The 18,631-nt window shown below is 46.7% G+C and overlaps 1 protein-coding gene across 24 annotated transcripts in view; it reads right to left on the bottom strand.

Moving 5' to 3' along the window:
- Ldlrad4 (low density lipoprotein receptor class A domain containing 4) overlaps positions 1-18,631 on the bottom strand; it is a 303,729-nt gene that overhangs the window by 12,876 nt on the left and 272,222 nt on the right. For all 24 annotated transcript variants that reach the window (XM_075968382.1, XM_075968384.1, XM_075968377.1 and 21 more), the window contains one exon: positions 12,929-13,083. In XM_075968382.1, the coding sequence (XP_075824497.1) occupies positions 12,929-13,083 (155 nt within the window). The remainder of the gene's footprint in view (positions 1-12,928; positions 13,084-18,631) is intronic.

Below are 18,631 nucleotides of genomic sequence, written 5' to 3' on the forward strand. Positions count from 1 at the left end.
ACAATGGCTGACTTATCTAAAGCATGGAACAGGAAATCTCTGATCCCCTTGCAGGCCTCACATCTAAGTGAAAGGTTAGGACCCAAGAGAAAAATTAGAAGGCTTAGCTCCTGGACATAATGGAGCTGAAGTCAAATACCGGCTCACATAACCATGTGCTTCAAACGACCGTCAAACTATACTCAGTCGGTGTCTACGCCTGGAGCGTCCCTGGGCTAGAAAAACTGAGACCTCCCCAGAGGAATGCATCATCATGGCCCTCCACAACCAAGTGCCACCATCCCCCTCAGCACCACAGCCTGAAGTCTATGGTTGTCACAGAGACACTACCCACATCCAGGTCACCTCTCAACATTAATTACAATTTCCAAAGCCTGGATGACCTTCCAAAGTCTTCTACTGAGTTTATTCTCCAGCCTGAATATTCACAGGTACAATGTGATAACTAGGAGGGATCTTTTCAAGAATTGTTTGGCCAAGGCCAGCAAAATAGCACAGTATTTTCTGTTAATCTCAAGGACCTGAGTCTGGTCCCCAACATCCAAATGGTAGCCAAGAGAGAGGTGATCCCTGAACGTTATTCTCTGACCTCCACGTATGCACCAGGGCACACAAACAAACCTAGATGCATGCATACATTCATATAAACATACATACATAACTGGAAAAAATTGCTTTTGTTTTTCTAGACAGGGTTTCTCTGTGTAACAGCCCTGGCTGTCCTAGAACTCGCTCTGTAGACCAGGCTGGCCTCGAACTCAGAGATCCACCTGCCTCTGTCTCCCAAGTGCTGAAATTAAAGACATTTGCCACCACCGCCTGACTTACAAATGAAAAATTTAAGAACAGGTTAGTCTATCAAGGTAATAAACAAATAACTACATTATGGGGGCAGCCATTCCCCCACACCATAAATGTGTTCACAAAGCACTCTATGGTGATATGCCTTTTGAGTTCAGATTATTGGCTATTTACAAGGGCCTCCTGGGCCATGAACATTGTTAACGCCACAGAAAGATCCTACATTTTTGAACTTCTAGGAATATGTATATTGGACCTCTGGAGATGACTGACTTGCCCCAAACTGTAAAGTCCACAATGAAACACCCAGGCCCTCTGGTGCAAGCTCACACTGTGGCCGGCATTCTCATAAAAATACTCGCTTCGTTGCTAAACACATTGTTTTGTACAATACATACAACCCATTCCAAAGATACTCGCAGGACATCATGAACTCAGTAGCAAAAATATCAGCTGCCCCAGCTGCTCGGAGGAAGTGTCGGCATAAGGGTCTGACTATAAAATTATATAATGAACCACTACAGTCCGGGCCAGGCAACAGGTAAAGGACCAGACTTAAACCAAAGGCATGACTGACCCCCTCCCAGCACTGCAGAGCAGTGGCGGCAGCTCTCAGGCTCCTGCTTGCTGACCAACCGGTGACCAGCACCGGCCACCAGAAAGCAAGTCTACTGGTATTCTGAGATTCTCTCACATCCTGCCATCCCTGTCACCATTCTCTCCCACAATCCTTAGTGTCCAGCTCCAATCATTGAACTGCACCATCAAGGACCCAGGCATGAGGGGTTCACACTGTCTCAACGGCAATGATTATTCCCAGTGGCTTCATTTCCCCCAGAATTTCTATCTTTGACTCTTTTGCTGGCTTCTGGGACCCTAATCCTCATATTGCATTGCCTTGCCCAGTTTTAATACGGGGGGAAGGGCTTAGTCTTACTGCAACTTGACATGTCATATTTTTTTGATGTCCTTGGGAGGTCTGCCCTTTTCTGAACAGAAACAGAGGAGGAGAGGATGGGGACTTGCAGAGGGGAGATGTCTGAGGGGGGACTGGGAGAAGAAAAAGGGGAAACGGCAGTCAGGATGTAAAATAAAAAAATTAAATCCAGCACACCTTTAATCCCAGCACTTGGGAGGCAGAGGCAGGCAGATCTCTGTGAGTTTGAGACCAGTCTGGTCTACAAGAGCTAGTTCCAGAACAGGCTCCAAAGCTACAGAGAAACCCTGTCTCAAAAAACCTAAGTCAATCAATCAATCAATCCATTTTAACTTTTAGATGTACTGCAAGATTAGGATCCATTACTGTTCTTCTGCATGGAGAGATCCAGCCCCCAACATCAGTTTGGAAAAGCCTGTTCTTTTCTAACTGAGTGCTTTTGCCATTCATGTTGACAACCTTCTGACCTTCTTTGGGAAGGTTTATTTCAGAGCTGCCTAATGTAGTCCACTGTTCATATATCACCACCCTGTATGCTAATATCACACTGTTTTAATTACTGTTGGCTTTGCATTAACTTTTGAGATCAAGAATTATGAGACCACCTCCTGAATTTATTGTTCTCCTCTGAAGTCATTTTGGCTATTGAGTGAAATAGTCAGTGAAATCATAGATGTTGTCAGATGGATTTTTTAAAAAAAAATTCTGCAAAAAGCATCACTGGTTTGTAGATTTCTGTGGAAAGCAATGACTTTCTAAAAATATTAAGATGTCAATATTTTATTCATGTGCATAGGATGTCTTCCCACTTTGAGTCTTTAAATTTTCGGCAGTATTTTATGGTTTCTGATGAATAAATCTTTAGTCTCCTGTTAATTTTACTTTGAACTATTTTTAAGTCTATTGTAAATGGAAGTGCTTTTTTAAATTCCTTATAAAGTCAGACTATCCGTTACTAGTTTAAAGAAACACAGCTGACTTCTGAGCACCAATTTCGTAGCTTTGCTACTTTGCTGGCTCTTAGTAGTTCCTCTTTGTCTTGGTAGGCTCCTAAGACCATGTCACCTGCTAACAAGTGATCTTTCTTGATCCTTTCCCACTGAGAACCTGTGCCGACTAGTATTGTGTCAACTTGACACAAGCTAGAGTCATCTGAGAGGAGGGAGCCTCAACAGAGAAAACACCTCCACAAGACCAGGCTGTAGGCAAGCCTATAGGGCATTTCATAATTAGTGACAGATGTGGGCGGGCCCAGCCCATTGTGAGTGGGGCCAACTCCCGATGCTATGAAAAGCAGGCAGAGCAACCAATGAGGAAGAAGCGGGAAACAGCTTCCTCCATGGTCTCTGCATCATCTTCTGCCTCCAGGTTCGCGCCTTGTGTGAGTGCCAGAAGCAGGTCTAGGCTACTAACATTCAAGAAAAACTCCTAACAACCCGCTTTTTCAATCTAGATCTCACCTCCTAAGGATTTTACAGCCTTCTGAAACAGTGCCGCTAGATAGGGATCAAAGACTCAAAATACAATAAGCAAACATAATAGGGAGTTGTTTTACTCATCTGCTCAATCCCCTTACTATAGTTAAAGGTATGTTCAGATTTCTATTTCTTCACAAGTCAGTTTTAGTAACGTGTTTCTAACCATTGGCCTACTTTATCGAGATTGTCCAATTTGCTAATATATGGTTATCTGTTGTCCCTTGCAATCCCCTTTATTTCTATATATCTTGGATAATGTTTTAAATTAAGAGAAGGCAGTCTGCAATTACAACTTGCTGACAGCTGTGGGCCAGAGCCTGCCGGTTGGGTTCTGTGACTACGTGTGAGGACATTCTCAGAGCTTGTGCTAAACTCTCCTTAGCACAACAGAGAGCAATGGGAATCACCAATGAGACCACTGCTTGGCATTCTGGCTTCTGTCAGTGATTGAGTGTCTCATGGCATCAAATCATTGCACGTCTATTTTTGTATTTGTTCCATGGGGAGAATTTCAAAGCAGAGGTCGAAGTGGTTGGTTTTCAGATGTTCCGCAACATCTTTCTGATAAGAAACTCTCTTCTCTGCCTTTTTTCATATACTTTTCTACCATCCAGATACTACCGTACTAGCTTTTCTACACTAGGGGGCAGTATCAGCTCAGAAATCAAGCCAGTCCCGCTACAGGGCCACACATCCACCGGCCGCACACACTTCCTCTTTCATTCCTCCGTGGAAATCTATCATCAGACTTCTTAAGACTCCTAACTCTGCTCAATCTAGGACACATCCCTTAAGAGGCAGGCAAATCTTCCAGGAAGACCTGCTGGGAAGGGGAGACTTGGAATCCTTTCCATTTGTAGAATAGTGCAGTGCACATTGAGAGAAGCAGCCCCGAGGTGCTTCCCCAGCTGAGAGAGGCCTGAAGAAGGTAGTGGGGGGAGTAGCGGGAGGTGGGGCGAACCACTGCACTCCAATAAAAGCCAGCCAGAGCTAAGAAAGCTTAGAGGACTGGCAGACTTTGCAGCCTTGGCTGTCACCATCCTGCTACCAGCTCCAGTCTTTTCTTTTCATGCCACGGAAAAGCTGGCACGGGGTTAACTTCTGCCCACAAACTAGCCCTGGAGGGGAGGCTCTTCAGCAGAGGCCACCTAGAACTTCAGAGTGATTCGGCAAACTTTGAAACTCTTATTATAGTCATACCAAGAGAAAGATTACCATTTGATTAATGCTAATGACTTATACTCTTAAAAGGTTACTAAAGTGCTGTTGATGACATTTTGGGGCCCTGCAGTGGCTCGGTGGTTAAAAGGGCTTGTTGTGCATGTCTGAGGATCTAAGATCTGCCCCTGAAACACGGTGGCAGGAGAACCAAGTCCTGAGAACCATGTCTGAGGATCTAAGATCTGCCCCTGAAACACGGTGGCAGGAGAACCAAGTCCTGAGAATTCTTCGCTGACCTCCACACAAGTGCCGTGGCATATGATAATAATATGTAAAATTTTAAATATTCATAAATTATTTTAGCATGTTATTTTTACGAATATTTTGCACCAATACAAACCATTATCAAACTACCTCCCTGGAGTCTAAAGATGATTGGATTTACCGGCATCTTTTGTTATGTGAAAAGAGGATTTTTAATTTTTAAAAGAAAGAGTCTCACAGTGTGGAACTTGGTTTGGTCTAGAACTTGCCGTGCATACATTCTCATCACAGGATTTATTTTTACTTTTATTTATGTGTATATGTGTTGGGGGAGGTATAGGTCTTATGGATGCAGGTAGGCAGATACCAGAGAGGGGCATCGGATCCCCAGGAGTTAGAGTTACAGGCGGTTTGGAGTCACCCAACATGAGTCCTGGGAATAGAACTTGGGTCCTCTGAGCAGCACCAAGTCACCACTGAGCCATTTCTCCAGCCCCTCAGCGTGGGAGTCTTAAGGATGCAGCTGAGGTGCTGTTGTCTACACCGCCTTCCCGAAGCAGCATCAGTTTACTGTGGTCCTTTCTGATCCTGGTGCTGCTCAGTGTGTAAGCTAGGTAGCATCCATCTTCCAGAGTCACCTGGCCTGCACCAACCTGTGTTCTACTTGGAGCAGCTCAGTGTGTAAGCTGGATAGCATCCATCCAGAGTCACCTCGCCTGCACCAGCCTGGTATTCTACCGCCACATCATTCAATCATCCACAGGACTTGATCCTAAATGGATTTTGGATGATACCCAAGCCCAAACCTATCTTCAGGAAATAAATAGAAAAATGAAGACTTGACATCATGAAGAAGAAGAAAAAAGAAGTGTTCCTTGATAAGAAAACCAAGTACCTGTGAGCCCTCAAGATACTTCTAAATTCTGAGCAGTGGTGACATAAAGAGGACCCTGGGAGTCACGTGACTTTAAAGATAACCGTGGCTATTAAAACTGTCCACGTATGCTGCTTCAGACAGGAATTGGCTGCATCCTCCTCAGATTCTGCTTCTTCCCATCCTTGGAGGGATGGGTACATTCTGATTAATCAGTTTCCTAGGGCTTCAGACAGATATATCAAAGGGTAAAACCCTTTCAGTGACCACCTGACAGCTGAAGCTCTTCCTGCCAAGACTGGGAGGCAGACAGTGTAACTGGCAACAGGAAGTCAGTGTTGAGAGTCTCAGGATAAACACTGCCCCGCCCCGACTGTCTGCTCGGCACTTAAGAGATGTGGTTTCCCCGTCTTATGAAATAGTGGAGAATGGTGACTGGACAGTATGGACAACTCCATCTGGTTTAAAGGTGCCAGGAGAACACTGACAGGGACGCCACCCCATGACATCACCTTCCATCCCATCAACTCTGCCAGGCAATCCTCTGCCACACTTAGTCTTAGTCCAGCGTGTCAGAAACAGGACTATGACAATGACATCATTTAGTAAGACCCTAATGAAAATATTTTCCCCATCATTTTATAAACACTTTTCTATACACAATTTAAGTGGGGAGACCAGAAAAGAAGCAGACATTCTTCAGTCACTTTGGAAGAAAACAGATATGGTAACCAGCCCTCCATTCCCTACACCCTTCCTGGGACCAGAGCATGGTCTGTGGGTTTCCAATATCCCTGTGGGTAGGGAGCCCACCTGAAAGCCGCTGCCAGAAAAGGGATGTGGAAGGCACAAGCAGGCTGAGAAAGGCGCCTGGCACCTTCAGCAGGTTCTGGAAGGTCCAGCTGCAGGGGGCTGCTGAGCCCCAGTGCTTTCAGGATCAAGGCTGTTATATGCCGCCCAGAATTGCTGTCCTCCAACCGCCTTTCCTTCCAAGGCTGCTCCTGGACTGCAGACAGCTAGGGAGTCCACAGCCAAGCCACCTCCTCAGTCACAGACTTTAGCCACGGAGGGGAAGGTCCTGTCCCAGAGAGACGACTAAAGGTCATGTCCCAGTCACAGGACATGCCACACTTCCTTCACTCAGACACACGTGTCGCTCCTCAATGAGCAGAAGCAGTCTCTACTGTCACAATGGCATTTCTCCCTGTTTGTTTGTTGTGTTTTGTTTTCTGGAAACGTGAGCCCGCTTAATTTATTTATATTCTCTCCCTGTGCTTTCAGTCCCATGAGCTAAACAATGTTTTCTTATAACTCCCATGCCAGGCTGGGGATTCACGCCTATGATCCCAGGGCTTGGAGGCTGAGGCAGGGGTTGTGAGTTCAAGACCAGGCTGGACTACAGAGTGAGATCCTGCAAACAAATAAGAGTTGAGGGCCTGGAGAGATGGCTCAGTTGTTCAGAGCGCTTGGTACTCCTATAGAGGACCAGTGTTTGGTTTCTAGCACCCACATGGTGGCTCACGACCAGTTATAACTCCAGTTCCAAGGAACCTGACACACAGTTTTCTGCCCTCCATTGCCACCAGGCATGCACTGGCATACATACATGCAGGCAAGCACTCATAGATAAAAATTTAATGTCTGAAAAAACACTTAACACAGCCCTCCCACCGTCTACCAAATGCTGCAAACCCATAGTTACCAATAGCACTCCTACAGGACTGAGGATCCAAAAAGAAAGTAGGATTACAACCACAGGTGTACATTGTCCCATCTCCTGGGGCTTCAGTTCTGGGACCCATCCTGAGAGGCCAGGGTGGCCCAATCTGCTAGAGAAGATGTAAATTCTAAAATCGGATGATATTCCCCAATTCTTAACAGATGGGTCAACTTTTCTCAGAGGGGCAAACGGCAGGCATTTGACCATGCTTCAGGTCACATCTGAAGTTCTTTGGGGTATAGACCTGCTGCACCTCAAGGTACTCCGGGTCTGAGGAACTCAAGTTTCTGCATCGACAGAGGAGACAACCACAGAGGTTGTCTTTCCCACCGTCCAGGGGGACAGACGAAATGGCCTTGGGTCTCCTGTAAAGCTGGACTGGCAGACAAGTGATTGTCTTTCCCAAGCTGCTGACTGTAGTCTCAATGGGAGAAGCCTGGCTCCAGACAACAGATTGAGTCCCTATAGCAGCTGGTATTGAAGATAGTGAAGCTGATATTGAAGAAATGCCTACCATGACCCTTTCTTTAACTTTTAAATCAAAGTTTCTGCTTTTACAAGTCAAGAGTGGCTCCATATCTGCTATCTCATGTGGTTCACACTGTGTACAACTCTTTACCTCTCAGCCCTGCTCTGAAGCCAGCCACCTCTGCATGCCCACTGACCACAAACCCCTGGGCTGTCCAGATGTGGTCCGCAGGACCCACCTGGCTGGGGTTGAGTTGTCAGAAAGGATGTCTCAGGCCTCCCAAGTAGGAAAAGCCTGGACCAATGGTTCTCAACTTGTGGGTTGCAACCCCCTTAAGGGGTTGCATATCCTGCATATCAGATATTTATATTACTGTTCATAACAGTAGCAAAATTACAGTTATGAAGCAGAAATATAATAAGAATTTTATGGTTGGGGTCACCACAACATGAGGAACTATAGTTAAGGGTCACAGTATTAGGAAGGTTAGAACCACTGACCTAGACCATTCTGGCAAATAATCCTTAGGGTTGAGTCTGGAATAGCTAGGCCCTTTTATTATTTTCCCCTTATTTGGTAATTTAAGATAAAGGAAAGAAATCTAGATGGTCTCAAAGCTCTAACCCATGGAAACCAGACACTTATAAACAAGTTGGGAGTGCCCCAAGACAAACAAAAAGATTTATGTCACAAATCTCTCTCCTGTTGTTCATCATTTGAGCTTGTACTTTTCCTTTCTTGTAGCCTGGGGTACTATTTTTCATTCAGTGACTTTCACTGGTCAGCCCTGGCACACATGTCTCAGAGGGAGGGCAACTGACCTCAGGTACACGGAGCCCTCCTCATACTTCAAACCTGCATTGTCCCAAACAGAGACGGAACGAACAGGGTTGTTGGTGATATGAGAAGAGGTAATAGTGGAGGCAGGAGCAGCGTGTCTCCTTTCTGTGAAGACCCTCAAGATTGTGCTGTCTAGAGGAAGGACTCGCAGGCCAACAGGAGCTGGAAGGCAAGTGTCTTTTCAGAGCATGTCCCCAGCACCCAAGGCCAGTCAAGCTCCTGAGATCCTGTTCTATGCATGTTCCAGTTTGATTTCTGCTGTTCTGATAAAAGGTACCTTGACGAAAGCAACATGGAGAAGAAAAGGATCTGTTTGCCTTACACTTCCAAGTCATGATCCATCATTGAGGGAAGAGCTAGGCCAGGAACTCAAGGAGGAGCTGGAAGCTTGGGGGAATGCCTGCTGGCTTACTCCCTCTCCTGCTCAGTTAGTGTGCTTACATGACCCAGGACCACCTGCCTAGGAATGGTACCACCCACCCTGGGCTGGACCCTCCTGCATCAATTAATAATCAAGACAATGCCCCACCTAGACAAATTTGATCTAGGCAGTTCCTGGGTCCAGTCTCTCCTCCCAGATGATTGACTCCAGGCTGTCAAACTGACTCTAATTACAACAAGGAACTAACTTCATTCTGACTTTTCCTTTTGATCAAAGCGAAATGTCCCTCATAAGAAGAAAGGTGGCTCACCCTTTCTCAACCAGTTAAAGATGAACACAACATTACAACCACACTAAAGACCTCACGTGGATCTGTACTAAGTTATGCAAAAGACCCCAAACATTGGATATCTCTGCAACACTCAGGCTCAGAACAGTAAGGGGTTCCCTACGGAACCTTCTGCACCTACCTGCTGCCAAGTAGCAGAGTGTCTAAGGCACTTGCCCACGCTGCTCGGGGAGGTGAGCCTGGGACTTGGGTGCTAGCTAATCAAAAGTGCTTCGGGATCTAGGAACAGGACTTGGGTAACAGATTTGAAGTCACCCAACAGAGGCACAGTTGGTGCATACATTCTCACTTGTCATTCTGCCCCAAGTTCTACAAATCAACATTCCCATCCAGAGGCAACCTGGCTGGCCAAGCAATGCGAACAAGAACAGAGCATCTTCTCTTCCATGACGTGACTGCCCAATTCCTGCAAGTTCTTTTGGGGAAGATGGTGAACAGAGACTATCATCTTGAAAGGGCATGGGAGACAACCTGGAAAAGTGACTAGAAGGTGTCAAGAGTGGGCCAGTCACTTGAAGAAGAGGAGACAACGGGTTCTCATGCCCACTTCATAAACACAGGGGGCTGGTGAGACTTAAGCATTTCCCAGTAGGATCAAAAGGGTGGTAATGGAGCCTTGAACTCAGTCAGGTAGGATGAGAGCTGGACATTCTTTCCTGGTCACTTTGCTCTCTTGGCTAAGATGAGGTCCAGTGAATGGGTGAGGTCCAGAGGCAGAAAGAAATGGCTAGGGAAAGTGTCTACCATGCAGAGTCTCAGAACAGCTATGTCTCCTTATGGACACATCAAAGCAGCCAGAGAAACTGTGCTTGTGATGATGGTGGCCTTCCTTGCTAACAGTATGCTTGGGTGGGTGGCACTGAGCACTAAGGGGATTCTTGGGGTCTCTTGTGCACTGTGGAATGATCAGACTGTCTCTGAAGTACTACCTCCTCAATTGTACCATCATCCCAGCCTCTACAGAATGAATATCCCCTGGCTGAGAATGATGTGATTCCCCAGCCCTAGGAAGGGAGCAACACTTCATGGAAGGAGTTAGGGAGGAGTAAAAAGGACAGAAACTTAGCTATGCACAGGAGCGCAGGAAGGTTTCTTTCTTCTTCCTGCACTTTCTCCCTTTTTGTAGAACCATAAAAAAGTTCTAATAAAAACTGCTATGCTAATAGTCCTACTTAGGAATTCAAACCACGGTCTAAGATCGGAGCACCCCTGGTCACAGTGTCGAAATACACCTTGAATTTGATGAAGCATGGACTAGAGCTGGCCAATGTCTACAGAGATTAACAGAGAAAGAATACATAAACCCTGGGGAGGGATGGAGCTCAACTGTGTATCATTCAGAGAAAAAAGAAAAAAAAAGAGCTACTCAGTAGCTTGGGAGGGAAAGGCCACACTAGTCTCATGGCCACTTCATAAACACGGGCACGAAAGGCATGCCTTTCCACAAGCTCCAGCTTAGCAGCCGAACCCAGATTTCCACACACAGCTTACCAACAGAACTACCCTCAGTGGACAAAATTCAGAACTACTGATGGTCTTTGCTGCTACTCAATATGCATCCTGGCAGGACTGCTCAAAGACACCTTCCCAGTTTCCAGAAAGGGAAGTCCTTCCAGTCCGCATGTCATTACTCCCTGACCCACATTCTCCATATTCCCAGAGAGGCCAGCGTGGGGTAGACCACCAGATAAAGAAGAAGCGCCTTCCCAAGTGAAACCACACAAGAACTTAGCTTCTTGCCCCTCTCGAGCAGTCTTCTGCTCTGCCCCTTGGTAAATACATGACCATGGTGCCTGTGGCCACGATGCAACACCTAAGGGCGGTGACAGTGAGAGAGCGCAGTGCCTGCTGGGTCTGCCCTGTGAAGACACGGGCACTTGGAAGCTGATGATACCTGCAGTCTAGGCAAGTCCAAGGGGACTAGGCAAGGGACTGGAAGAACCTGTGTCACCCATACCGGAACCCTGAATATTTGAGGCCTCCTGGAGTACAAAGCGCAAGGCAGGAAAGGAAGGTGGGTATATTTTAGAACCAGAAACTACGCTGGGTGCACTTAGGAAGTAAAGCTTACGCCCAGAACTAAGCATCCCTGGCAGTCTGTGCAAACCTGAGTGCTGTTGCCTACTGTTGATGGCGATGTGAGAGAGTTGTACCAAAGCTGCCAAGGAGTGGCTGGCATCCACAGCCCTTATTTTAAAGCAAAGCAAAGATCCTGTGTGGCTCTAAAATGGCCACCATAACAAGATTTTCCATGTCCTCTTTAAACTCAGGACTTTGGAAGAATTTGCTCTCTCTTTCAAAATTGGAGCCATCTTTGCACGATGTAATGTCAGGGGTGGATGGTGTGGCTACCAGGTGGCAAGCCACAGAAAGTCACTGTGGTATATAAAGAAGTCAATCAAGCAGGCCCAGGGGAGCCAGTAGGCAAAACTGGGGACCAGGAGAAACTGAGGAAGGCAGCAAGAGACGATGTAGAAAGCCGAAAGGAAGAGAGACTGTTAGGCCAAGTCATGTCCACCATCACTGCCCCAGCCTGTACTTCAGGCATGAGGTGTATACAGCATACGGAAAGACATGCCCTCCCTGTTCCCTCTTGTGCTTGCGTTTGCACACAAGGACCACCAAGCCATTAGGTTCCCTGGGCAGAACTGTGGTTCCACTGAAGCAAGACCCTGCCCTGTTGAGAAGGGCACAGCCGCCATTCCATACTACCCATTACCATGGTTATACCCCATACCCGCAACAGCCTCTCCTAAGTCAGGCAGTGGCCGGGCATCTCTCTGGTCCTAGTAAGGGACACTCCATAAAGTAGGCTCTCCTGCTACGAAGATGGATACTAGATACCTCCTATGTCTTACACGGAAATTGAGAATTCAAACTCACTTAAATGCCCTATTTCCAAGTCTCCTGCTAAAAGTCACCAGGCTCGCGGGTTATAAAACATGCTGAGAACATGCCCAGCACCCCCTGGCCTCCCAAGTTTGGTTATGGGTCAGCTTAGCCTTACATCATACTCTTTTACTAAAGGAGGAAAGATGTTTAGGGGCAAGAAATAGAAACGTTTAAAAATTCCAAAGTGAGGAGCCTGGTTTGATGGCTTGTAGCGTCCTCCACCTCCAAGAGCTCATCTCATTCCATCTATCTAAAAAGGCATTGCTTGTCTTCCCACTGTCTCCGGCTGACTCACACCCAAGAACTGCAGACACACTTGGTGATGGATGAGGACATCACTTAACCCTAGACCAATCCAGGACTAAATTCAAGCACAGATCTATGTATAACCTAGAACTGTGTGGAGGAAGCCAGACACGAGAGAGAAGGCATGAGCTTGTGGGCCACAGCTAGCAAACCCAATTAGGGCTAATGGCCAATAAACAAATGGAGACTTTCACAGATGGAGGACCAGGGCAAGCTTTTGAAGGGCCACTTTCCTGACTGGGTACCGGCTCCAAGTGAGAATCCACTGAGTTCTTTGTATACGATGTACACGCTTTTCAATGTTAGCCATCAACCCAAAGCCCTTGACACCTCTGTACTGCAGTGAGCTGACAGGTGGGCTCCTCTGCCCTCTAGCCCTTTGCCATACCCTGCCTGGGTTTGCGACTCCAGAACGGGGCCCAAGAGCACTCCAGATGGCCCAGGCTCACACTTACCGGCTGCAGGCCGTCTTCTTGTCTCCGGCTCTGGTTGGGACGATTGATGAAGGAACGTGTGGAGACTTTGTAGTGGTTCAGTAGGCAGACGACCACCACCACCATCACGGTGACCACCACGACGATGATGAGGACCTGGGCGAACTCCAGCTCCGCTGCAAGGAAGAAGAAGGATTGTGAGTGAAGGCCCCGGCATGTGAGTTCTTTCCTGGCTCGACATCCCTGCAGCTGCAGTTATGACCCCTCAGATCCAGTCCCCAGAGGGGACACAGAAACCATGGCCACACTCAGGAGAAGAAGAAAATGCAGGCATAAAGCAAATATGTGGCTGGGTCAGGGTGACCCCTGAGCTCTGCCTGCAGATGCTATGGGTCAGTCATTTGCTGGACCTTGGTATTGTAACATTTTGGACAAATAGAGTTTCTGGGAGTGCCCTGTCCCATAGATCTCTGTTGCTCTGCTTTACAAAGTTCTAGAACCTGGTCTTCAAACTTAAAGCCTTACAAAAACCTTCTGCTGGCCCTGCAAGGCCTCCCGGGTTTTGGCTACAACTTTCCTCACTGACAGGATGGAATTCAAGGTCAGCCTGGTGAGTTCACCAGAGGCAGGTGCAAAATGGGCACCTGTGTATGTTGGGCCAACCTCAGGCCAGCCTGAGCTGTCTCAACTCCTGTCCTGTCAGGTGACCGTCTATCTCTTCATTCCAGCAGAGTTGAGGAATTCTCTCCCAACTGAAGCTGCACCTATGCAACCTCTCTACAAAACAAACCCACCTCTCTGAGTAAAATTTCTCAGAGCTCAACTCACAGGGGAAATAAATGTTAAGAGAGTAGCTTCAAGCATCTAGTCCTGGGAGAATTTGCCTTTGTAGGCAGCTTAGAAAGCATTCCCCCATTCTGCAGGCACAGCGTCTGAGCGGTAAGACCAAGGTAGGCCTCCAACACTAACATTACGAATGATACCCCACAGTCATTAATACACCCTGCACACACATGCCTGGATTCCCTCCCCTCCCCGCTTCAGCATTCCCGACCCGAGATGAAGCTGAGTGTGCACCCAGGGTTTCTCACGAAACCATGGTCCTAAGTCTGTCGTGGCTGACACTGCATCCTCAGTAATTAGCACACGGTGGTGCCTGACAGGTAGTTAGGAGACCTCACCAACAGCAGGGAGAGCAGTCCTGAGCCAGAGACCTTGTCTCTCATTTCTGTAAATTCCTCTGTGAGATTCTCTACAGACAATATTTCTCATGGCATTAATGATCCTCTCATTTCTTTCTTCATGGCTACACTAATATTCCAAAAACATTTTTTCCTCTAAGAACTTTTATTTTGTTCTTTCATGTTTAGATCTCTGTGTTGTATTTTATATTTTGGGTATAGACAGCATAGGGCATTCTGAATGAAATGATCTGATACATTACTTAAAAATCCAAGCAAGGGTGAGCAAGATCCCCATTGCATAAACAGTGTGTATACATGCTCCCTTAAAAGAAAGTGTCCCCTCTACTCTTGTCCTTTTCCTGAGGACTGGTGCTTCTGAGCCTCCATCCTAAGCTCTCCTGTAAACCTGCCATGTGTACCCACTGGAGTGCACTGCCCTTGCCGAGCTGTCTGCGGCTGTACAACTGCACTGCAGCTTCAAGCAGAAGACCAGAGCCCTGGCAGGGACATGGAGGGCTATAAAGCTGCCCAGCAATGTTAGGGGTCCACAGGTGATGGAGAATCAGGAAGCTAAGATCTGTGTCAGGGTGAGGCAACAGGCTGACTCAAGGGCTTTGGAAGTATAAATAGGGTCCCTGGAGGTGGGGCACTGGCCAAGGAAATCGGCCTTACAGTAATAGCCAGTGGGCCCCTGGGGCAACAGTAGGCTTGAGTCACTCAGCCCAGACATGAAAGGCAGCTCTTTGAGCAGACGAGAATGAAATCCAGGGTATCCAATCCCTAAGGCATAATCTTCGCAAGTTATGGCTAGCAGCAGCAAGGGATCCCTGTGTTGCTGTTTGAAGGCCATCCCCATCCCCATGGGGTCTGCACTGGGTGTGGTACCCAGAGCAGAACACTACAGCCTACAGGGCTAGGGCAGGGCAGATGGCTCAGCAAAAGTCTGACTATCTGAGTTTGATCCCTGGAGGAGAGAAATGACCCCTCCCCACACAGCTGTCTTCTGACTTACATATGTGTGTCGTGGCAGATAACATGCTGACATAAACGTTCACGTCATACATATGTATGCACACGGTAACATCAAATGAAAATATTTTAAAATCTATCTACTCTTCGAACTTGGGGCAGAACAGTCAGTGAGGACAGATCATTTTCTCGTTTAAGTTTTAAGAGATAGAAAACCAAAAGCGGGAAAATAGGAAGAGTAAAAACATCCGGCTCTGGGGGATTCTCAAAGTAAAAGCCATTAAACAGAGGGTGGTCCCCAGGGATGAGCAGATCTCGGGGTCCTGCTCTGTGGAGAGCCCTTCCCTCCCCCCACGTCTGTCCTTTCATTTATTTTAATCATTAGATTCTGCCCCAAATCTCCACAGCTTGTTTTCACGTGGTGGGGGACAGAGAGTGCGAGATGGTCCGGGGAGCCTGGGGGACACGTGAAGGAAAGACGCTTTAGTTTTGCTTTGGAGGGGTAGGCTAGGAAAGGGACGTCGGGGAGAAAACGAATTTGGAAAGAAATATTAAGATGGGAATACTTTTTAAGCCCACAGGAACACCAGCATTTTAAAAGGGTAATTGGATGCTTTTGAGGTTTCTGAATCTTCGTGTAAGTCACTATGGATTCTGAACACAGCCCCCCGGTCAGGTTTCCCTGATTTCAGTAGTTAAGGATATCAACAGAAGTAAGGCAAAAAGCCATGCAAGTAAAGGACTTGAGGCTAAACAGAATTTCTGAGCTCCTGTTCCTTTTATGAAGCTGAAATCTAAGGGGCAATGGATGAGTCATTGCCAGCCACACACCAGAAATTTTACAATAAAGTTTCAAACTTACAGGAAGGGATCACAGTGCCTTACTTTATTACTGTAAATGGTGACAATGACGGCAGTGATGATGGCATCTCTGTCTTTATAGAAACATCTCCAAGAAATTCTGAGCTGTGCTGTGGGGAACCGCAGGAACAGAACTGTGTGGAGCAGGCTGGTCCATGCCTTGGTCCAATGAGGACCTGAACTGAATCCTCCAGGAGGCATGAATGTCTGAACTATTTTTAATGAACTCTGGGGAGATGTGTTTGTACCACCCTTGGCTTCCTAATATAACACCCACATCTATTTGTGGGGTGGCTAGCACCATCTTCCATTAGGTCTTTCCTCCATGAATACATCCTCATCTGCAGGAGTCGAGGTTTCTAAATGTTTAATTAAGTTTTACGTTCCAGATATGTGATGTGTTCCCTGACTGAAAACCTCCAAAGGAGGAACATGGCGTGGGCCCCATGAGCCCTTCCTTTCACCAGCAAAACAAACACTTTGACCGCCTGTGGGGGAGCCGCCCTGTAGAACACTTATGTCATGGCCAGGACCTCTGAGTGATTCACCTCCTACTTGTACCAACAGAAACCCCTCTACCTCATCCCCCTTCACACTACAGGCTGGGAACACAGAGAATGGAAGACCATGACCAGCCTGCCACAGAATCCCACCCTCTAGACAGTCCCCTCCCTGCAAACCCTCCTATTCCCCTCCACTGCTGAGGCAGAGAGGCCGACTTTGTGACATTGGCTTGGTCTGGTTTGGCTTCTTCCACACTAAACTTGTGTCTGCATTTCCTTCCTGTCTCTGTCCTGCTCGGCAGAAACAGGTGTCGTGATAAGATGACAGCCATGGGGGTGGGTGATTTTTTTTTATTTATGGGTCTGTGACACTTTTCAATTGCTGATGTTCCTATAGTCGGGCAGATTCTTTCCAAACTCCTTAGCGGTAATGGGGAGATGGATGGGGGAAGGAACTGGGATCTACTTAGCCTATAATTGTCTTGAGCTGGAGACTACTGGTATAAAAACACTCTTGGAGATTTTAATGCTTGAATGAAAATTCACACTCATTAAACTCCATAGTTGAGGGCAATATTTAGCCTCTGCTATAAAAAAATGACTTCACAGATAAAAGTTCAGAAGGCAAAACAATAAGGGCTACAGCTTATGATTATATTCAAGTTTTAAAATTGCATTTTTCTTTGTGGCTAGTGGATTTACTCCAAATTGTTTGTTAATGAGTAGGACAATGGAAGGGAGAAAGGAAAAAAATAGAACTATAAAAACAACCAGGTTTTTGCGATTGCTGGCTGTATCTTCCTTTATAAGTTTGTCTCTGACCCCTTGAGAGCAGGCTCCTGACCCTCACACTGCTTCCTTTAGGCACAGAGTCCATGCCATACTAACACTCCTTTCTGACCTTTGTCCTCTGACCTTCTCTCAGAGACTGAGCCGTGGGCCAGGTCTTAATCATTGATGTGGAATTAGTGTGTATTACATATAAGGAGATCGGGTCTTCCAAATTCTGTTTCCTAATTTGTTTATACACTGTCTCGCACGGAACTGTATCCTGGCAAACACTCACCAACAACTTTAACGATGCTAACATTTTAGCAAAGGGTTCCATATTTTGCACCGATTACCCAGCATTCCTATTTAAAGGAAGTTCAAATGGCCACCAGAAAAGGCTCCTGATTGCTGTAAGTTATCTGCTTCTACATTCCAGCTACATTCCTATATTTACATAAAGCAGTTCGCATCACAACAACGTTGGAAGTATTATCTAGGATCCGCAGGTGGAGCAGATGACACAAAGGCACATCTCCCCAACTTCCATCCCAACCAGGTACCTCCCAAGGCACCGGGCTGGCCGGGTAGAAGTCAACAAGGATTAGACTGGCTAAGAAATCCCTAGAATACAGATTCTGCAAGTATCTCCAGCTGAGGGCACATCAAAGGCCGAAGCACCTGTCCAATAATAAGACTTTTCTCTACATACTTCACCATCTAGACTCCCTGATCTCTTTAGAAGAAAAACTGACCTAAACATCTCCCAGTCAAAGATGACTGACAGAATTGTCGCTAAAAAGAAATAAACCCGCAGAGGAATGGTGGGGTAGTTACGAACCTTTGCAAACAAGTCCATGCCCTGCCATGCTATAACCGGGAACTAAAAGTGCCTAAGATCAGACTCCCCCCACCCCACAGAAGTCATTTCAGATCCACCCACGCCTCACCTCCACGTTATTAAGAAGGTGTCAGAAGAAATACAGCTGCGCATGGAACTGTCCCAGTCCCAGTGGTGGCTTCTGAGTGCTGGCTAGCTGGCTGCCTGTTTGCCTCTCACTCTCCTTAGCTCCCCATCACTCTTGGAGCCAATTTCTGTTTCCCAATATCTCCTGTTACTTTGATAACCGGAAAAACTAGTCAATGACCCAATCCCATTGAAAGAAATACATCTTTTTTTCTTTCAAATGTTTTCAACAACTCGGTGGAAAAAAAAAACACCATCAATCAAAGGGAAACTTTTAGGGCAATTGAAGGGGGAAAACTAATTATATTTATATATAAAATCTCTGAGCGGAACAAGCTAATTGCAAATCAAAGAAGACAGAAAAAGCTCCCTTACGATTCCCACCTGAGAGAGCTGACAGACTGACAGGCAAAACAAACTTTTTTTTTCTTCTTGAGACAGGCTTCCTGTATCCCAGGCTGGCCTCCAACTC

The sequence above is a fragment of the Microtus pennsylvanicus genome, chromosome 4 (assembly GCF_037038515.1).
Source record: "Microtus pennsylvanicus isolate mMicPen1 chromosome 4, mMicPen1.hap1, whole genome shotgun sequence".
Classification (NCBI taxonomy): Eukaryota; Metazoa; Chordata; class Mammalia; order Rodentia; family Cricetidae; genus Microtus; species Microtus pennsylvanicus.